Below are 19836 nucleotides of genomic sequence, written 5' to 3' on the forward strand. Positions count from 1 at the left end.
CGGGGGTGATCGTAGACGGTTTCGAATGACGGAAGGGTTCTAGGGGCAAAGGGTATGAAGATATCGCGGATTGTCCCTCTCGTGTCGTGTGAAGGATCAAGGATGGATGGATTTGGTTGCGTATGCGTATTGCCTCTACGAGCGTGAGTGTGAGTGAGTGACGCAGCACACAGACTCTGGCCGGAGCAAAAGTGGGAAGCAGCAGCTCAGCCTTGGGCTGGGGAGGGAATGGTGTGGCGTGTATGACGCTGTTACCATTTCAAGCGCCCAACAGCCAAGAAGGTACTTGGTACCACACGGCGCTAGAGTGGGGATCCAGGTACCGGACTGGTCTGTGGTGGGCCTCGAATTCAGTGCTGTCGAGCCTGGCACCCAGGTCAAGGAAAAAAAGAGACACCAATACAACAAATAGATTTGCTTACCCTTCTCTAAATATAACCAATAAAGTAAAGAAAAATAAATCTAAATCTTGGATGAGTTAGTTAATACTCTCTGCCGTTCTGGTGTCTCGTTTATTTCTTAACCCGCGTGCCTGGCTGTTAGGGAGCTTTGGCCAGCGTTTCAGGCGCTAAAAGACCTGGGGGAAGGAAGGAAGGAAGCCAGCACTTTAATAGGCAAAGGTGGGGCATCTGTTTCTCATTGATGACGGACGATTCAAGAGTGATGAGCTCAAGAGGAATGAAGGCATTCACTACTTTGATACAAATTGGTTCATCTCTATACTATTTCGTATATATCTTCATTTCAACAGCTGCATTCCATCTCATCCTGCAGGTGGCCCATCTGCAGTCGAGTTCCTTGGTGTTCATCAAGCCCACTTAAAAGCTTTCCCCAGAACGAACTCTCATGACGTCACGATAAGCAGCTGCAATCATCACATCGCGATCATGGCTTTGTGTGACAGGAGCAGGAACACAGGGTTTGGCCGATCCCGGGCGGGAGAGGCACGCGTGTGACAGAATTCAATTGTCGAAAAAAGCAAGCACCGGGGGCCATGGCCATTACGTAGATGCCCATCTTGGCGAGTTGGAGAAGCTTGGTTGAGCTCTTGTGCCTGCCTTTCTCCTTCAGACAGCTCTTGGAGTAACCATCTTCAACTTTGACATCTCCCTCTTTCAAACACCTCGCTCTCTTTGCGTTAAGTCAAGCTTGTCTTGCTAGTAGTTCCGTTCAGCTCTCAGGCTACCTGTTTAGTCGTCAGCTCGATTCCCTCCTCGTCCATTGCTCGCGTGCCACAAGTTCACCATTCGCGCTATCACCACGAGAGAGCTCGTCAAAGTAACTTCTCCGCGCATTCGCCATGTTCCGTACCTACTCTCGCTCTCTATGGCATCTTGCCTCTAGAGCTTCTCCTAGTACAGCCAAGCTCGCAACCCAAACATCACATCGATTCGCAATTGCTCCTCTCCTCCGTCAACCAGCCCGTATTACCTTCTCCAGCAAATCCGACAAAGAGAATAAGGACCCTCCCCCTCCATATCGAACTATCGACCGCGAGGCCGAACGTAAGCGCGGACAAGAACTACTAGGGTCAGATCCAAGCAAAGTCTCGTCCCAGAGCTCAGTGCGCCATGTTATTGAGGAACCTCAATCGCCCCCAACCAGCGAACATGACATGGCCAGTGAGCTGAAGCATGACATAGTAAGATGATCAAATCTTTCTCCCTTAATATTACTGACTCGAATCACAGGACATTGTCAAAGACACATTTCGATTCAAAAGCGTTCCCCGCGAGTCGCACATCCTTGGCCTTGCCGGCACACTGCCCTATCTGGGAACATCTCTCTCCACCGTCTTCCTTGCCTGGGATCTTCACAAACAGTGGCCCACCGGAAATGCTTTCTACGATACCATCTTTGTTGACCATGAGACGGCGAAATACTTGTTGAGCGTCATTGAGCCCCTACAGCTTGGATATGGCGCTGTTATCATCAGCTTCCTCGGAGCAATCCACTGGGTGAGTGTCTACGTGTGCTGTTATCAATGCCACATAAACTAACTACTGCGTTCAATAGGGTCTAGAATATGCCGAGAAGCAACCTCTTCGCGAACGTACTCGTTTCCGATATGGCATGGGTCTGGCTGCCTCCATCATCGCCTGGCCTACTCTCTTCCTACCCGTCGAATATGCCCTCACCACCCAGTTCATGGCCTTTGTTGCCCTCTACTTTGCTGACTCAAGAGCTGCCACTCGTGGCTGGGCACCTCCATGGTATGGCACCTACCGCTTCCTCCTAACTGCCATGGTCGGCCTTGCCATATTCATTTCTTTGGTGGGCAGGGCCAAGATCCGCCAGGGAGACTCCCTCAGCGGTCACGGTCTGAGCGACAACTTCTCAAAATCTGGCATCGCTGATACCAAGACCAACTGGACCAAGTTGGAGGAGGAAGAGAAGGAGCGTGTGAAGAGAGAGAAGAAGAAGAAAGCCAAGGAGGATGAGAAGAAGAAGCAGGAAGAGATGCAAGCAAAGATGAAGAGCGAAAAGGGCCATGACCATACCAAGGCAGAGGCTGAGGACAGTGACAAGGGTGAGGAACAAAGCGAGAAGAGTGATGAGAAGGAGGACGGTCAGGATAAGAAGGAATCCAAGGACCAGGAGAAGGATAGCAACGAGGGCAAGGACAACGAAAAGGAGAGCAAAGACAAGGACGAAAGCAAGGACGAGGAGAGCGAGAAGAATGAAAGCGAAGAGAAAGAGTCCAAGGACAAGGACAAGGGCGAGGGCTCCAAGGAGCAGGATGACAACGACAAGCCCCAAGACACCAAGTCCAAGGGCGGGAAGAAGGAATAATTTGCATCTCAACACCACGACTTGATGACGGCAGAACGGCCATGTATAATAAGTAGCGATTAGCGGAGTTGCTTGATTTCTTGGTGATTCGTTCTCAGATCATGCAATAATGACAAGAATATTCGGTTCATCAAGACTTTGACGATAATCTTGCAACAGGCACTAGATGTTCAAGGGATGACTCTCCATTAGTAGACAGCTTCAACATCCCGATAAAAGTATAAGTTCATCAATATGATGCATTAATCAACTAGGTATCTCTAGCCCGCCGCGGGTATTGCTTCGCAGAATCCCAAAGCAGCCATGGCCCATGGGGCTCGTGTATAAAAACTCTATCTGACCCTCTCGAAGCAAAGCAGATGGTGGTATTGAGTTCCAACGCCGTAGTAAAATGCAACCCAGAACCAGGACCGTGTCTGTCCCAGATCCATACCACCCCAGCTTTTTCCGCGATGAACCACCCAAAATATCATCATCATTACAAAGTCTTACAGCAAACGGATCCGTACTTTGAGCTTGTCTTGTTCAGTCTATCAAGGTCGAGCGAGCCCTTGCTTGGCCTAGGAAATGTTAGTACCCAAAAGTAATACCTTGTCAAGAATAAGCACACCTTCATCTGTTCAATTCGGGCCTTCAATTGGCTCGTCACCTCGGCTGCCCTTCTCCAACTCTCAACACCATTACCACCAGTTGGCTGGGGCAGTGAAGACATTGGCCGTTGGGCCATGCCAGAGGAGTGGTCGTCATCGCGATAGGATGCAACATTTCTGAATCCTCTGGCCGGAGAGCCACGACCTGATGATGCCGAGCTGCCAGCATATCGCATCTCGGGACTCAGCTTGTTACGAGGAACCATGGGCTCGCCGTTCTCCTTCTCTTCGGACATGGTGCTGGTCATGCTCATTCTATGGCGGCTAGCAGACCCAGGTCCATTGTCTCGGTAGACATCGTCGTGTGTGGGCGAAGCAAGGCCGGGGCTGTGCATTCCTTCGGCCTCGGCGCGGCTCAAAGCCCTCTTGAGTCGTTCAAGTTCACGCCTCAGTCGATCGTTGACCTGCTCAGTAGCCTCCGCATCACTCCTCGCTCGCACGAGTTGTGTCTCCTTGGCCTTGATGCTTAGCACATCTCGTGTGTGGTCCTCGATGAGACCAGCGTTCTGGTTCTTGAGCTCTTGAATCTCGGACATGAACTTGCTTCTCTCTTGGCGCATCTCGTCAACCTGGCGGAGAAGTCGCTCGTTGGCTGTTCGCAACTCTTCAAGCTCGGCGCGGTCCACGGCGGACATGCCAGTAAGAGGCGGGGGTGACGCTGGTGTAACTGGGCGTGGCGCTGCAGCAGGCTTCGCAAGAGAGCGGCCAGCGAGTCCACGGGAGAGGCCAACACGAGGTTGAGGTGCCGGCGCTGGCTCATCCTCGGCGGGCATGACAGGGGCTGCAGGGGCTCGGCGAGGGGAGCCAGGTCCAGCCAGAGTTCTCTTCTGAGGGCCTTTGAGTCCACCCAGACCGGGCTTCCCAAGTCTAGCTGGTCCACCTGGTCGAGACGTAGGCTGAGGGGCGAGGGGAGGGTCCTCAGGAGGCATCACAGCAGCAGCAGGAGCCTTCTTGGCCATCGGCCTCTTACCACCACCCATGACCTTCTTAGGCGGAGCCGCCTTAGGTGCAGCAGGCTTAGGCTTCGGCTTCTCCTTGGCCTTAACCTCAGCAGCCTCAAAGAACTCCTTGACCTTGTTCCTGCGGATGTCGTCCAGGCCTTCAAGTTGCGGTGTCATAGCTCGTTCGCCAATAATCTTCATGACGGTACCAAGAATCTCAGCACCACCATCTCGAAGCGCAGGACTCGACTCGGACAGCAGCTTCTTACCGGACTCGCAGATCGTGGCTTGTTCCGGCTTGCTGGGCACGTCACGAGTTGTTCGCAAGCATCGAATCAAGAACTTCATGGTGCCCTCCTTGACTTGAGGGTTCTTGTTGCTCAGATAGGCGGTGATATCCTCGAGACACTCAGTCAAATCAGTAGAAGCAAAGACACTATCAAGTGCGGCACCCAGAGCGTCGGCAACTGTGGCCTTCTTCTCCTTCAGGCGGTCCATGATGGGCTGCATAACGGTGGTGCGGTACTTGCCGAACCCCTTGCGCAATCCCTTGGCCAAAGCTTCGATACAGAATGCAGCTTGAGTAACAACCGCAACGTTGGCGTCCTTCATGCACTTAGCCAGTCCTCGGGTTATCTCGTTGAAGTCCGTTTCCTTGATTCGAGGAACATTGAGGGCCTGGTGAAGGCCGTCGACGGCTTCCTTTCGATCCTTCCATTTCGATGAGGCGAGCAGGTCGCTGAAGTTGGGCGGGATCTTCTTGGTAATATCTTGAGGCTCTGCCAGGTCGAAGGCATCCATCTCACCGACATCCTCACCCTCCTCCTCGCCTTCCACACCTTCTTCACCACCTTCGGGCGCAGCATCGATGGCTTCTTGTTGCGATCGGAGCAGACGCTCTTGCTTAGGGGGGCCCTCAGCCTTGATCTTCTCGAACTGCGCCTCCAGATCTGTTTGTTGGGTGGGCTTCAGGTCACCCCAGAACATGGGCTTCATAGCCTCTCGCAGCCATCTGTAGAGCTCTACTGTGAGGTTCGTGGCTTCAGCACGGACATTCTTGTCAGCAGCACCGAAGGCTTTGGGGAGGGCCTTGAGGACAGGCTTAGGATCAACGATCTTGCATCCATAGTTGTGGAAGATTTGTGTGAGGGCGTGTAGGGTCGCAGCGACGTTCTTGGGGACCTTGTTTGACAAGCCTGGTAGCATGTCCTCGATGACAGGCCCAGCGACATCGAGTTCGATATAGAGGAGCAGAGCTTCGATAGCATTCTGCTTGGTAGCGGCTCGGGTTGACGAGAGACACTTCTCGACAATAGGAGTGATGGTTTGGTTTCGCGACCTCAAACAGCAGTCTCGTCCACCAAACTTGAGGAATGCGCACAAGGCGATGATGGCTTCTTGTTGGGCGGCGACGTTGGAATCGAGGACGGCCTTATTCCACAAGCCAGGGTCGTTGAGAAACGGTCGGAAACACGGATCGGATTCGTCGGGGGACTTCTCGAATAGCTTGGCGGCTTCTTCGTATGCTCCTTTTCTCACCTTCCAGACCTATTCATACATCTCGTCAGTTGGGAGCTTCGTGGGGGAGGTGGTTGAAGCGCATACCTTGTGGGGGAAGCGGTCCTGCAAAGGGATGGAGCTATAGTCATCTTCGTCCGCCATGGTTTTGTGGTTGTCGGAGAATTGGTACTGCGCAGAGCTCGAGAGGGGGTATCTTTCGGGAGGAGTATGTCGTTTCTTCTTGGGTTTAAAGGCGTGGACTATCCAGGCGATTAGCTTCTGAAATAAACGGGAGCGCTTTGGGGCTTCCATGTTGGCTTTAAGTATTCAAGGAGCCGTAGCGGGCAGAAGCCAGAGGCTCCTTTTGTACCGAGAATGAACATACCAAATAATCAAAGAGATGGGTAGAGTGGTGGGTATCAACTGGAGGAGAGGCGTTCGGAGGTGGTCGCGTGGATAAAGGAGGAAACAAAGAGACTGCCTTGTTCTTTCTGCAGGAGGCAGCGACGGTTAGTGAATGCGGGAAGGTGCCACAAGAACAGCCCAAGAACTTGGAAAAGTCCAAATCCAGAAACAGAAGGTCCAATAACAACAAATCAGTCTGACACTACTGGGCACCAAGTGTAGGTACTGTAGCTATCGCCAGAATTGGATCCTTGTTGTCGAGACGGACGAGCGAGGCTCTTGTTTCGTTTGTTGGAGTGGAGGGGAAGTGGAAGTCAACAAGCGCCCGTCACCTGATGAACAGGGGTCTAGGGGCTTGGGCGGGAGATTATGGGGAGGTCAAGGGGACCTGGGAACTTACTGCGATGGAAGGTACCGACGCTTGTGTCGGAGAAAAACAAAAAGAGTTGTGACAGTCAATGGCAGGTGTCGTTTCGGGAAAAGAGGGGTTCTATCAAATATTAAATCGAGTAAAATGCGGTGCCACTACCCTCCACTGTTGTGTTGTCCTCCCTGAGGCTCCCTCCAGCCTGCGTGGAGCCGGTTGCACACCATTTATTGACGCCCAATCTAGCCCCATTGCCCCAGAAACAGACGCAGCCACACCCACCGTTGCAAGGGTCGGCGAACGTCAACAATGCGAATGTCGAGGGTATTATGCTTGAGATGCAGGAAATATGTATGTGAACTGGTGGTAGTAGCTGATGTGAAGGAAATACCAAGCTCGGGTCTTTATCCGACTGCAAATACATGATTGTATCGTTGCAGACGTGGAAGCTTAAGCGCTTCAACCTCTCAGCCACAATTACCAATTTTATCCATATCATTCCTCCACGCGACACATACACTGACGAATCTTTCGGAACGCTTTGAGGGACGACTTAGATGACGTCTACAATTTGTATCAAATCAAGGATTCCGCAAGTTTCATACTTGCATCTCGCCCTGCTTTCAATTGCGCGGCAAAGATATTCATCTGGCTGTTGACGTGGCTGATGAGGCCCCATATCCGAATTCCAGGGACCCTTGGCTGTCAGACAGCCCATGTTGATGATTGCCACATTGCTGACAGATATCGACAAAGACTGTTATCAAGCACAAGCAAATGGAGAAACAGTATTTCAAAGCAAAAATACGATTATCAAGTATTGAAGTTCTCATATTGCCTTGAGAAAACATGTAATGCCTGGCCATCAGCCAATATTGTGGTCTTCAAACTGGTGATGGAGATGATACCTGGCAGGCAGCAGTCACGTGCGCACAGATAAGATAACAATTTTCTGGCAAGCATCGTCATGTCTGAGCTTCAAGCTTGGCCGATGCTTCTGCCTTTCGCGTCGCGGGTCCTTCTTCAACACCACTAATTGTGCACTTTCACACTAGACACACATATCACCAACATCGCGGGCGTTTTGTTTCAATATTTCCACCATGGACGGGTCTACGCGATCGTCATTCGATCCCTCAAAACTCACCAAAGCCGCCGCCGCAGAATACTCCTCCTCCGCGTCTGAATCCGAAGATGAGTACCTCGCGCCGGGACTCGACGCCGACAACGACTTTGGAGACTTCAACCCTCGAAAACGGCGGCGCATTGGAGGCAACAACAAGGAAAAGGCAGCACTGGGTATCTTTGGCTCCGACAGCGAGGACGATGGCCCCGCCAGGAAATGGAAGAGGACAACCCTGAGGAACAAAGGCATGGATTTTGTTTCAACGGGCGCGGGCAGCGACAAAGAAGAAGATGCCCAAGACGAAGATTCCGAAGACAACCGACCAGTTTTAGGAGGCAATGCCATGGACGAAGATGACGACGACGACGAGGAAGAAGCGCGTGGTGTAGGACTTGGATTTGGCGCAGCAAGAGCTTTCGGGCGCAACGACGATACACAGAACTCGAGTCGAAGTGCGAGCGCCGACGCACCATCATTCTCGACCTTTCGAACCCGTTTTGATGGGAAGAATCCTCTCGGCATGGGATTTGTTCCATCCTCTGCGAACGAGCCGGTGCTCAAGAACCCACAGAATGATGCCTCTCCAACGCCACGTAACAAGCCTCAACCGAGCGCCTTCGGTGCTAAGGGAAAGGTCAACTCCAAGTCGTTTGGTGCTCGGATGATGGCAAAGATGGGTTACAAGGAGGGGCAAGGTCTAGGTAAAGAGAGCCAAGGACGAAATATTATCATCGAGGCACACCTGCGTCCACAAGGCAGAGGTCTGGGTGCTGTCAAGGAAAAGTCGGAACAGGAACGCCAGGAGGAGAAGCGACAAGCGCAGCTACGGGGCGAAGTTGTGGTTGATTCTGACGAGGAGGAAAAGAAGAAGAGACGAAAGAAGGCAAAGGCCAAGTCACTTGGGGCTGCGTTCGACAGCGCAGCTAGTACGCCGCGACGTCAGAAACCAAAGTACCTGACTGCAGAGGAGCTCAAGGCCACTGCCCCTGGCCTTCACATCCCAGATGCATTTGCCCCGATCCTCGACATGACAGGGCCGGGTAGCAAGATGCTGACATCAACAAGCGGCATCATGACACCAACCACGGGTACGGCGACACCAGAGTCTTCAGAGGTTATCGAGGCAAGAAAGTTGGTCAAGAGAGCTCAAGCCGATCTCTTGGCCTTTTCCGATGAGTGGAAGAGCTTGCAAGAGAGAAAGACATGGATCGACTTGGAGTTGAAGGAAAAGGAACAAGAGATGGACGACCTACGGTCAGACTTTGAGAGATTACATGTATTCTCGCAACTTGTCAGCAGAGAGCTTGCAACAGCCGACTGGGACCAGGTCATCAGCTGTCTACAGAAGGCCCTCGAACTCAAGACCGCATCCGCCGAGATTACCGACATTGCAGTTGCAGCCATCCATCCGTTCCTTCGGGAGGCAGACTGGGATCCTCTGAAGGAACCTACCCGGTTTGCTTCAGAGCTCAAAGGCCTACTACCCCTATTTATGCCCACGAAATCAGACAGCCAATCCCTGGGCAAGTGGCAGTCATCGGCGGTCAATGAAGACGACGTTTATCGCCGCCATCACAAGTCTACAACTCCATATGAGAGTATGATGTACAAGAACTGGCTTCCCAAAGCCCTCGCTGCGGTTCGTTCTTGGGATGTTCTTGACCCAACACCAATGCTCAGTATAATGGAGGCTTGGGATGATCTTCTACCTCCCTTTATCCGCGCGCAGTTCATCGACAACATCGCTCGAAAGTTGGAGACGGCAGTGTCGGATTGGAACCCAAAGAAGAGGCGTCAAAGCCATCTCCCGCATATTTGGCTGTTCCCCTGGCTTCAGTACTTGCCGTCATATCATCTGGACCCCAAGGGCACTGGCCTTGTGGCCGATGTCAGAAGAAAGTTCAGGCAACTCATCGATGTATGGGAGTTTGAGCGAGGCCTCTTCCCAGGGCTCACTGACTGGGAGGGTGTTCTTGGAGATCAGTGGCGTCCGCTTGTCATGTCGCACGTCCTGCCGTCCATGGGCAAGTACCTACGTCGGAATTTCCGCGTGGACCCTGCCGATCAGGAACCTTACCTGCCGGTACTGACAGGAATCCTCAAGTGGACGCCCATGCTGGGTAGACGGGTCATCGCCGAGGTGCTCATGCAACACTTGTTCCCCATGTGGCACAAGAAGTTGACCGAGTGGCTCGCCCTCGACGAGGCTAACTTGAGCGAGGTGGCCGAGTGGTATGGATGGTGGAGGGGTGTTTTGCCCCAAGAGGTCGCCGAGATGAGATCCGTAAAGTCCGAGTTTGACAAGGGACTACGGGTGATGGCCAAGGCGGTTGCGGGAGCGTAATAGACGGCCCTCATCGTTGGCTTCAGGACCGAGGAGGACATGAGAACATTGTCTCGGTGGTATCAATCATGTTGGTAGAACTATGCCCAAGTCATAGAACAAGAAATAGGGGTTCTCCGAAAGAGCCCGGTTGATCATCCGCGCAACTTTTCGCCTCCTGTCTCAGTACCATCGCCTTGACTCTGCTCAGCTTCGGCATTTCCGTAGAACTACTTATCCGAGTCTTTGCCTCTTCCTGTCTGATACATTGGGGCAACACACGAGGTTGATCCGAGGAGTTGGTGTGGAATAGGGGTTCTTCGTCATCAGCTTCCACAAGCCCCTTTCCCAACGCCTCTCAAGAGGTGGCGTAAACGAGAACTTTCAGACTCAGCTGCAGCTTCCATCGAAGGTTCTCTTTTCTCATTGTCTTGTTCAGCTTTCCCATGTCGAGTCATCTTCATAAGCGAATCTAATCGACGCCAGTGGCTTTTTGGTCCAACATGGGCGTTGTCGATATTCGGAAGAGTGGCGTCAACTACACCTGCAGGAACAGAAACTCTGTACAAGCCCAACCTGTCTCAATTTTCTCTGTTCCCCAAGATCCAGCATGTCAACGAGGAAACTCGCATGTGGAGATTACTGTCTGACTCGAAAAACGTGCTCGCTCGGGTCCGGAGACTCGGAGGTGATGTTGAGGCGGGTGTAACGTGGACAAGATGATGGAAGTATTCGCGAACTGCCACTTGTAGATGTCACGACGGAGTTTCCGTGTTTTGTTTTGGTAGTTGATGGTAATTGAGATCGTCGCGGGTGTACGAGTTGAACGGAGACATGAGGAGATTTTGTGTACACGATGCTTGAGAAAGAGGCCTCTGACAAGGAGCCTTCGTACGGTCGGCTTGCAAGATATTCGACCTCGATAGATGCCATGATGAAGGCAATAATCGTATAAGAAGGAGACACTCCTCGCCTCTTCTAACAAGTATCATCATCAGCTCCCAACAGCATCACAACAGTCACATTCTCTTACATCAACAATATGCTCTCCCTCAAGCTTCTCCTGACCCTTCTCCCCGCGGTCCTCGCCGCCCCAAACCCCCGATCCAAAGACCCTGATGTCGTTGAGGGCAAGTACATCATCACACTGAAGCCCAAGATCGTTGAGGTTCAGATTGAGCACCATCTCTCGTGGGTCGAAGACACTCACAAGCGCAGTCTGCACCGCCGTGACGAGAATGGTGTCGAAAAGATCTGGAGCGACAACTTTAAGGGGTACTCTGGTGAATTTGATAAGGAGACTATCAAGGAGATCAAGGCCAGTGACGATGTAAGTTTTCACACTTTAAGCCCACTTTTTCAGCAGTCTCACATCGACAGGTCATCGCCGTCGAGCCAGTTCGCAAGTTTGAGCTCTACCAGCAAGTCATCACTCAGAGCCCAGCGCCCTGGGGTCTTGGGTCCATCTCGCATCGCACTCCCAACTGGCACGAGTATCGTTACGACAACTCTTCCGGGAATGGCACGTGGGCGTACGTTCTCGATACTGGAGTCAACTGCAACCATACCCAGTTTGAGGGGCGGGCTCATCTTGGATACAATGCCTTGCCTCACACTGAGTTTATCGATGCGAATGGTCATGGAACGCACTGCGCTGGGACCATTGCCAGCAGGGAGTTTGGTGTCGCCAAGAACGCCAGTGTGATTGCCGTCAAGGTCTTTCACGACAGCGGTGTAAGTGTCCTTGTTCTCCAAGACATCTTGATAACTTACTAAAGTCAACAGTCGACAACAGATGTGATCCTCGATGGCTTCGAATGGGCCGTCACCAACATCACCAACACCCCCGGTCGTGCCCAGAACTCAGTCGTCTCCATGTCCCTCGGCGGCGGACGCTCCCCAGCTTTCAACGCGGCCATCGAGAATGCCTACCGCGCAGGTATCCTCACAGTTGTAGCAGCAGGCAACGAAGAGAAAGATGCCCGCGACGTGTCCCCAGCCTCTGCACCCAACGCCATCACCGTAGCCGCCGTCGACAGGAACAACGTGCGCGCCAGCTGGTCCAACTACGGCGCCGTGGTCGATATCTTTGCTGCGGGCGTCGACGTGGTGAGCACCTGGATTGGTACCGATACCGCGGTGGAGACCATCAGCGGGACGAGCATGGCTTGTCCTCACGTCGCGGGTCTGGCGCTGTATCTGATGGCCCTAGAGAAGCTGCCGACGCCGGCTGATGTGACCAAGAGGATCAAGAGTCTGGGTACGAAGAATGTTGTGGCTAATAGGGGAAATGGAAGCCCCAACTTGCTGGCTTTCAACGGTGTTCCGGAAACTAAGCTATCTAAGACTGGTTAGGCAAGGAGTGGGATATGCTCATTGGGTACACGATGTTGAAGTTGGGCTTATTGGATATTTGGTTTCTACTTCTCAGAGGAACGTTTCTGTACCTGTATTCTTTAGAACGTTGAGAACTGCTTGCTGAAATTAGTTATCCTATCGGGTTGAACTTCCCTGCCGTGATGAAGTGCATGATCCAATAACCCTACATGGCATGGCAGTATGCTGTGAAACAGTGACGACCATGATGAATGGTTGCCTCTTTTCTTGCTTTTACCCTGGACCAACATGTAATTCTGATCATGATAACTTCAGGGCTGACCCGCTGATCGAGCTGAGCGTGCTTCAAGGATTAGGGTAAGCAAGTTGGCTAACTGAAAGTAACAAAAGTGCATGAATCAAAGAACAGATGGACGATTCTTTAATTGTCAAGGCCATCTCTGTCGCAGAAATCACCCGTGCCGAGGTACAATATCACTCTCGAGTAAGACAACGCGGCGCCACGCGAGATCCAGGTTGTCGCGTGCATCCACTCAGCATTGTCGATTGCAGCGATGGCGCGGACACGGGAAAAAACGTGGCAGTCCAGGGTTGGGGGGCCATGGAAGGAGAAACGAGGCGGTCCGTGATGAGATGGGCCGGGACCGGGGAAGATGGAGGGCACACGGGGCGTTTCTTGGAATAGATGGATAGTAGATGTTTGGTGTGATGAGTTGTGCAGAAGTAGATCTGGTTAGATCTTGGGTCATGGTTGAGTGTGACTATTCTCGGTGATGTTGTCGAGTAAAGCTATTGTTATCTGACGCTCGTTATTATTCAAGCTGACATCTATCTGACCTGAGTTGTCTCAGTTGATAAGACGCAACCACGTGAACCAGCTTCAGCTCTGGCGTTCAGTTAGCTGGCATGGCAACTTGTGTGACCCGAAACAACAACAGGTCTTGTAAACAAACCCTCGTTCATCGGTTATGCACAGGCATCGGCTGGTCTGTAATTCAAACCTGCAGCTGTTAATTACAGCCTTTGCCGTTCGCGTCGTCGTCTGTTCCCCCTTTTTGCCCCGAGGGCTCCATAAGTTGCTTGAGTCGAGTGTTCCCCCCTCACTGGCGCACATGCGTTTGGGCTGATGCGCACAGGGCGGCTACTGTTTTCGGTGTACGCTTTTGGAAACGCTGGATGTTTCGTCCACGCAAGCGGCCTACCTGGAGTGTAGAGATAGCAGAGGTTGTCGAGTCCTTTAACAGAGATATCAGTTTACTAGGTTCATCAGAAGAACACCAGCCTGAGGCCGCCAAATCTCAGACGAGGCGTCAGCTCTCCTGCAGCCATCCACCAGCCAACCGCTACAGCCGCCGCAAACTCCCCGTCCTTTAGCTGTCCTGTCCTGTGCCAATTTCCCTCAGCCGCAGTGTCGCGTGCGTGTGAACCCTTCTCTATTCTGGGTTAGGATCGAACCCGCCCGTTGATTTTCTTGTTTCTGCCTTGTGTGTGTGCGTGTGTGTGCCCGTCGGGTGTGCGTGTCCTGCGCTGCTGCCACACAGTGGATGTTAGGTCGTTGGCGCGCTGCCGCTGCCGCTCGCTAACCCTCTCTCACCCTCCCCCTCAGGTCAGTCAGAGTCAGCAGCCAGCTCCTCTCTCGCCGTGAGAGCCTGACATCACCGCACCACCACAACCACCACCACCTTCTCTTCTACCCTCCCTCCGCCTGGCTTGTCGCCTATTGCCATCCGATTCTTGGTGCGACACGGCTTCTCTCTCTCCTTGAGCGATACCGACGTCCTCTCCTTGCGCCTCTACGCATTCCGGGAATGCCACTGAAGTAGCGCCTCTCGTCCATCCATCGCATAACCTTCGATTCCGCCCCTAAATCCTCCGCCCGCCGCCGCTGTTTGGCTAGGTATCCTGTCTATCTAGGACTCTGACTGGCCCTCCACCCGCCGACCCGCTCCCGCTCAACACCACCGCACCGCGAGCCCGCATGCCCGACTTCGTCCTGATTACATGATCCATTTCGATCCTCACCTCCACATCCATCTTTCAACTCTCACGCCCAACGCCCCGGTGCTGCGAGTCCGGCGCCGCGGCATACCTTCGTCACCATGTTTTGGAGGTTTGGCGGTTACGCCAACATATCCACCATCGACACTATCCTCGACAAGCCCGACTTTACCCTCGAGGAGCTGCTCGATGAGAGCGACCTGATCCAGGAGCTCAAGCAGCACAACTCCAAGCTCATCGAGTATCTGCGCGGCGACAATGTCCTCGAGAACCTTCTAGAGTACGTCGTCGCTCCCAAGTTGGAGACGGTCGAGACCCCCGAGGAGCCCGCGGACGAGGAAGACAAGGCCAAGAACCGCCTGCTGCCCTTCTCGCGATCGCGCGCATCCTCCCGCGCCACCGACCCCGGCAACGATGATGAGGAGGAGCAGGAAAAGAAGCGCAACCGCTACGCTTTTGTGGCCTGCGAGATTCTCAGCTCCGATACCTGGTCCATCTACGAGGCCCTGGCCGAGAACCGCCAATTGATACGCGATTTCTGGAAGTTCTTGTCCCGCCCTGCCCCGCTCGACCCCCTCCAGGCCAGCTACTTCACCAAGGTCAATGAGTCTCTATTTGAGAAGAAGACCGAGGACATGATGGAGCTCTTGATGAGCCTGTCAGATGCCGTCCCCAACCTGCTGAGGCATGTCGAGTGCCCCATGATTATGGACCTCTTGCTCAAGATTATTGCCTTGGACCGTAATGAGGGTGGCCAGGGTGTTGTCGAGGTATGCGCACCCACTTTGATAGGACCGATTCCCTGAATGAAGCGCTAACTTTTATTCTTACATAGTGGCTTTACTCCAAAGACATCATCCCGACACTCCTCTCCTGTCTGAGCCCCGAGAACAACTGGGTTGTCCAGACGGCTGCTGGTGACTTCATCAAGGCCATCATCACCATCTCGGCGAATGCTTCCCAGAACGAGCAGCAGTGCATTGGACCCAACGAGCTTACTCGCCAGCTCGTGTCCAAACCATGCATCGAGCAGCTCATCGGCTACATGCTCGGCGGTGGCAACCCTCTTACCGTCGGTGTCGGCATCATAATTGAGGTGATTCGAAAGAACAACTCTGATTATGACCCGGATATGGGCACTGAGGCTAGTGCTGTGCCCTCCAGCCGCGACCCAATCTATCTGGGCACACTTCTCCGCCTGTTTGCCGAGAATGTGCCCAAGTTCATGAGCTTGATCATGGACGTTCCTTCACAGAAGGACAAGATTAACTCTACGTTTGGTGCCAAGCTGGAACCGCTCGGCTTCGACCGCTTCAAGACGTGCGAACTCATGGCCGAGTTGTTGCATTGTAGCAACATGGGTCTGCTCAACGAGCCGGGCTCGGAGGAGTTGATTGCCACCCGTGATACTGAGCGACAACGTCTACGGACCGAGGGCAAGCTTGGCCCGATGAAGGAGGAGGACCCTTCCACCGACGACTTGACTATGCGACGAGCCGCACCCGAGGAAGGTCGACGTCTGGAGGTTACGAACGCAGATGATGATGGCTTTGAGGAGGTTGAGCCCAGCAAGGAGATGAGTGAGGATACTTCTCACGAGTTTGTGCAGGCTGAGGTTGATATTCCCCCCGTTTCCACCACCTCGTTCTCCGGTAAGGATGAGGACGATTTTGTGGACGAGCCACTCAGCCCTACACCAGGCGCCGAAGCGAACAAGACCAAGGGTACCCGTTTCGACGAGCCTGATCTGGTTGTTGCGCCTTTGTCACCTACAAAGCCCAAGGCTCCTGAGCCTGCGACTGAAGAGCCGGCCAAGGCTGAGTCGGCTGAGAAGCCTGAAGCGAAGGAAGCAAGTGGCAAGTCAGAGGATACAAAGACGGGAGATACCGACGCAGCTGCCAAGGACGAAGCTTCTGACTCTTCGGTGATGCTCACCCCGGCTCCCTCTGAGCCCGATACCAAGCCTGAGTCGGCTGATGCGTCGGCAAAGGACGAACCCAAGGCCCGGAGCTTCTCGCCTCACCCTGAGGATCTCCCCGCGCCCCTCTTCTCGGCCCCTCCCGCACCTGAGTCTGGCGCCGACCGACCCCCTCAGGTGGCCGAGGCTCAGTCTCAACGCGCCCTGGCGGATGAATCCATTACTGAGGCCAAGAAGGAGCAAATTGGGGATGAGACAGCTGGGGAGCAGCTTGCTGAGCAGGATGCTGGCATTGACCCCGTTGTTGGAGACTTTTTGAAGATGCAGTTTGTCGAGTATCGTGTTGTACCGACGATTCTTGTAAGTATTCCTCGTTCTATCTATGAGCTTGTGCTGACCTATTTAGTCTTTCTTCTTTGCATACCCCTGGAACAACTTCCTGCACAACGTTGTGTACGATATTGTCCAGCAGGTCTTTAACGGTCCCATGGACCGTGGGTTCAACCCTAACCTGGCCGTGTCTCTGTTTGAGGCGGCCGATGTTACAAGTGCCATCATCAACGGCCAGCAGGCCAGCGATGAGTCTCAGGCCAAGACCAAGACCCGAATGGGCTACATGGGTCACCTCACGCTGATTGCCGAGGAGGTTGTTAAGTTCACTGAGCGGCACCCCCCGGAACTGCTCTCGGAAACGGTCCTTGACCGAGTTATGAGCCAGGAATGGATCAACTACGTGGAGGGGGCGCTCGCCGAAACCCGCGAGAGGGATAATGCCATCCTCGGCGGCGTCCGGCCAGAGGTCGCTATGGGCAACCGGGCCATGGGCGGCAACCTTGGTGGCGTGGGCCTGTCCGGCCTGGGTGGAAACTCGGGCGCCGGCTCCAGTGCCCTGGCCGAAGCCGGTCTCAACGGCGGTATCGAGCTGAACCAGGACAGTGGGAACGGGATCGGACCCTTTACCATCAGCGCCGGCACGTTGATGTCTGGCTTTGGCAGCAGCAGTGATGAGGAAGACGAAGACGGAGATGGAGACGAGGAAGATGTCAACTCTGAGGTGAGTGGTGTTTCTGCTGAAGGCTTTGGCGAAGGGGGCATCCCTGGATATCCTGGCATAGTGGACTCCCCTGAAGACGTGATCATGGGTTCTCCTGAGCCTATGCGAGCGGATTCTCCGGACGACGATGAACGACTGGACGTTACAATGACTTCGCCTGCGGATTGGGCTAACTCTGGGGCTCCGTTACACGGGGATGGACGGCGCGACTCAGAAGATCCGCATGCTGAGCAGGTTGAGCATGTCTCGAAGCCAGCAGGAAACCCCTAGGAGGGCCCATCCTGTTGGGGGACACTCAACCGGCCACGCACAAGGACTCGAGTCCCTTCGCGAGGCATGCACAGTCATGACGAGCCAACTCTCGACGACCTTGAGACACTCGAGGACATTGAAGTTGAGGAGCTCATGAGACTGTTGACGACGGCAAGATTTTGAGATATGATACCAGGCGTTGTGGGCTACTAGACTAGGTGGACGGATGGAGAAGGTAGAGCTGTCATGTAAGGGATTGCAGAAGCTGGGTTATGTATAGAGTTATTGGCAACGGAGACAAGTGTTAGGATTTGCATGTTGCTACGGAGAGGAAAGAAATGGAACGGGGGATGATGCTGCGATGCCAGAGTTTCACGGATGCCGATGCCGATGCCAGGCTCACATTCTCTAGTGTCGTTGATAACTGAAGGGCGTTATACTGACCAAGACTCATAGTTCCGAGCTTATACGGACCCCCTGAACAATTCGGCCGGGTCGATGGAGCCGCCATCGATCCCTCCTCCTCCTCCACCACCTCCTCCGCTGAACATTCCCCCTTCTCGAGCTCGGCTGCAACTGGCGGCGCGGTTGGCGATGCACCAGAAGAACAGCCAGGCACAATCATCGGGCAACCTAAGTAACGATGACGATGATGACGACGACAACCCTACGGATCCCTTTGCGGATACGGAAGAGGATTTCGACGATGATGACCAGCAGGCCATAGGAAAGGGCGCATGGTGGCGGGACGTTGTGAGAGACCGGGGAGGCAAACTTGATGGTAACGAATCTGACGATGAGCGCGACGATGATGATGACGACGAGTTTGGAGACTTTGCCATGGCAGAAGATGACCGAGCTGGCGAGGATAACGAGCAGAGGATGGTATTTCGGCCACTAGCCGTGAACCCGGCAAAGGAGGGGTCAACGAGAGGACTCAGCGGTCTCTGGCCATTTGGACTCTCCAAGGCAGAGAAGGAGAAGGAGGGAAGCAAGTCAACAGCCAACGACGATGACGACAATGGCGATGACAAGACAGGCGAGGGTGTGAGCAAGGCCGTGGAGGTCAAGGAAGCCAAGCGGAGGACGAGCATCGAGGACCCCGACGATGACGACGAGGTTGTGGTTTAGGCATGGAAGGACTACGATACCAGATTACGCGGAAGGAAGGGCATAGACACGGACGGGATGGGATTGTAGGTAGGGTTTTTGGTTCAAGAATCCGAGGGTCATAATGACGGGAGCTGCTGTACGATTACACGGGGATGTTCTGGGTAGGGATACGCTGTACGTAGAATTGATGCATTGAGAGACGTGAGGCTGCTTGATGAAGCTGACGGTCAAGTTGGCCAAGGTGAATGTGTTGATGCATGTTTATCCCTGTGAGAGATGAGGCCCAGCTTACCAACGTCGCTTCCAACGAGGCTATCCCTGTCTTATCCCCCGCAAGTCAATATGGCTGCATCTGACGTCTGGAGAGACTCAGCCCCAGACACGCGAGATTCACAACCGCGCAGCATCGGTATAAACGCGTAAGAGTGATATTTAATTTAAACAGTCGCCCAAAGAAGTGACGGATCATTAAGCTAAGCGCCCGGCAGATCTAAAATCTCACCGCAAAACGTTTCCGTTCGTTCCCGTCTCCATAAGTTGAGCTGGTTGTTTCTCAGAGAGTCGCCCTACCTGCTTGGCCTGCCTGTTAAGCTGACGCAGGGCTTGCGAATCATGTTATACAGTAAGCACAGGATGGGGAATTTCATTTTGTTCGAGGTGAGCACTAGCAGGCACGTGTGCGGCCCAGTCCCATTTCGCTTGTAGCCGAGAGGGCATCCCTGTATGGGGAGGGGATCAACCAAACTTGAGACGAGGCCTTGTCTGGCGTTGGTGATGGAGAGCAGTGGGATGTGTTTTGGATTTAAAGTTTATTCATATGAATACGAGATGATTGACATGATGTTATGTGGTGATTTCACAGTCAAAGGAGTGTAGGAAGAAGACAAAGGAAGGGAGGATTTCAATGCAGGAGATGAAAGATGTATCCGGATTAGGGAAACCTAGAAGCAGGGGGGAAGCTGACATACCATGCAATCCGGTAAGCAGAAACGGAATTAAACAGTCAGAACGTTAAAAAAGAAAAATTGCGGTTGCAGGCGCGTAATTTCGAAAGATGGG

The 19836-nt window shown here is 53.4% G+C and overlaps 5 protein-coding genes across 5 annotated transcripts; 4 read left to right on the top strand and 1 right to left on the bottom strand.

The window, feature by feature from the left end:
- Positions 1–1300: 1300 nt before the first annotated feature.
- NECHADRAFT_99046 (uncharacterized protein) lies at positions 1301–2906 on the top strand (the record flags this gene model as incomplete). Its single annotated transcript, XM_003053964.1, has 3 exons — positions 1301–1642; positions 1692–1958; positions 2017–2906. The coding sequence occupies 3 exons, from the start codon at positions 1301–1303 to the stop codon at positions 2791–2793; spliced, it is 1386 nt and encodes a 461-aa protein (XP_003054010.1). The 3' UTR covers positions 2794–2906.
- Positions 2907–3326: 420 nt separating this feature from the next.
- Positions 3327–6046, bottom strand: NECHADRAFT_90558 (uncharacterized protein; the record flags this gene model as incomplete). Its single annotated transcript, XM_003054668.1, has 3 exons — positions 3327–3353; positions 3404–5932; positions 5990–6046. The coding sequence occupies 3 exons, from the start codon at positions 6044–6046 to the stop codon at positions 3327–3329; spliced, it is 2613 nt and encodes an 870-aa protein (XP_003054714.1).
- A 1713-nt stretch (positions 6047–7759) lies between these two features.
- Positions 7760–10126, top strand: NECHADRAFT_90559 (uncharacterized protein; the record flags this gene model as incomplete). The annotated part of the gene is made up of 1 exon (XM_003053965.1): positions 7760–10126. The coding sequence occupies one exon, from the start codon at positions 7760–7762 to the stop codon at positions 10124–10126; it is 2367 nt and encodes a 788-aa protein (XP_003054011.1).
- Positions 10127–11147: 1021 nt separating this feature from the next.
- Positions 11148–12460, top strand: NECHADRAFT_75729 (uncharacterized protein; the record flags this gene model as incomplete). The annotated part of the gene is made up of 3 exons (XM_003053966.1): positions 11148–11435; positions 11486–11839; positions 11891–12460. The coding sequence occupies 3 exons, from the start codon at positions 11148–11150 to the stop codon at positions 12458–12460; spliced, it is 1212 nt and encodes a 403-aa protein (XP_003054012.1).
- Positions 12461–14541: 2081 nt separating this feature from the next.
- Positions 14542–18789, top strand: NECHADRAFT_20407 (uncharacterized protein; the record flags this gene model as incomplete). Its single annotated transcript, XM_003053967.1, has 4 exons — positions 14542–15210; positions 15276–16718; positions 16765–17646; positions 18121–18789. Coding segments are annotated over 4 exons (3663 nt in total), but the record flags the coding sequence as incomplete, so codon positions are not given.
- Between the last annotated feature and the right edge of the window lie 1047 nt (positions 18790–19836).

The sequence above is a fragment of the Fusarium vanettenii genome, assembly GCF_000151355.1.
Source record: "Fusarium vanettenii 77-13-4 chromosome 1 genomic scaffold NECHAsca_1_chr1_3_0, whole genome shotgun sequence".
Classification (NCBI taxonomy): Eukaryota; Fungi; Ascomycota; class Sordariomycetes; order Hypocreales; family Nectriaceae; genus Fusarium; species Fusarium vanettenii.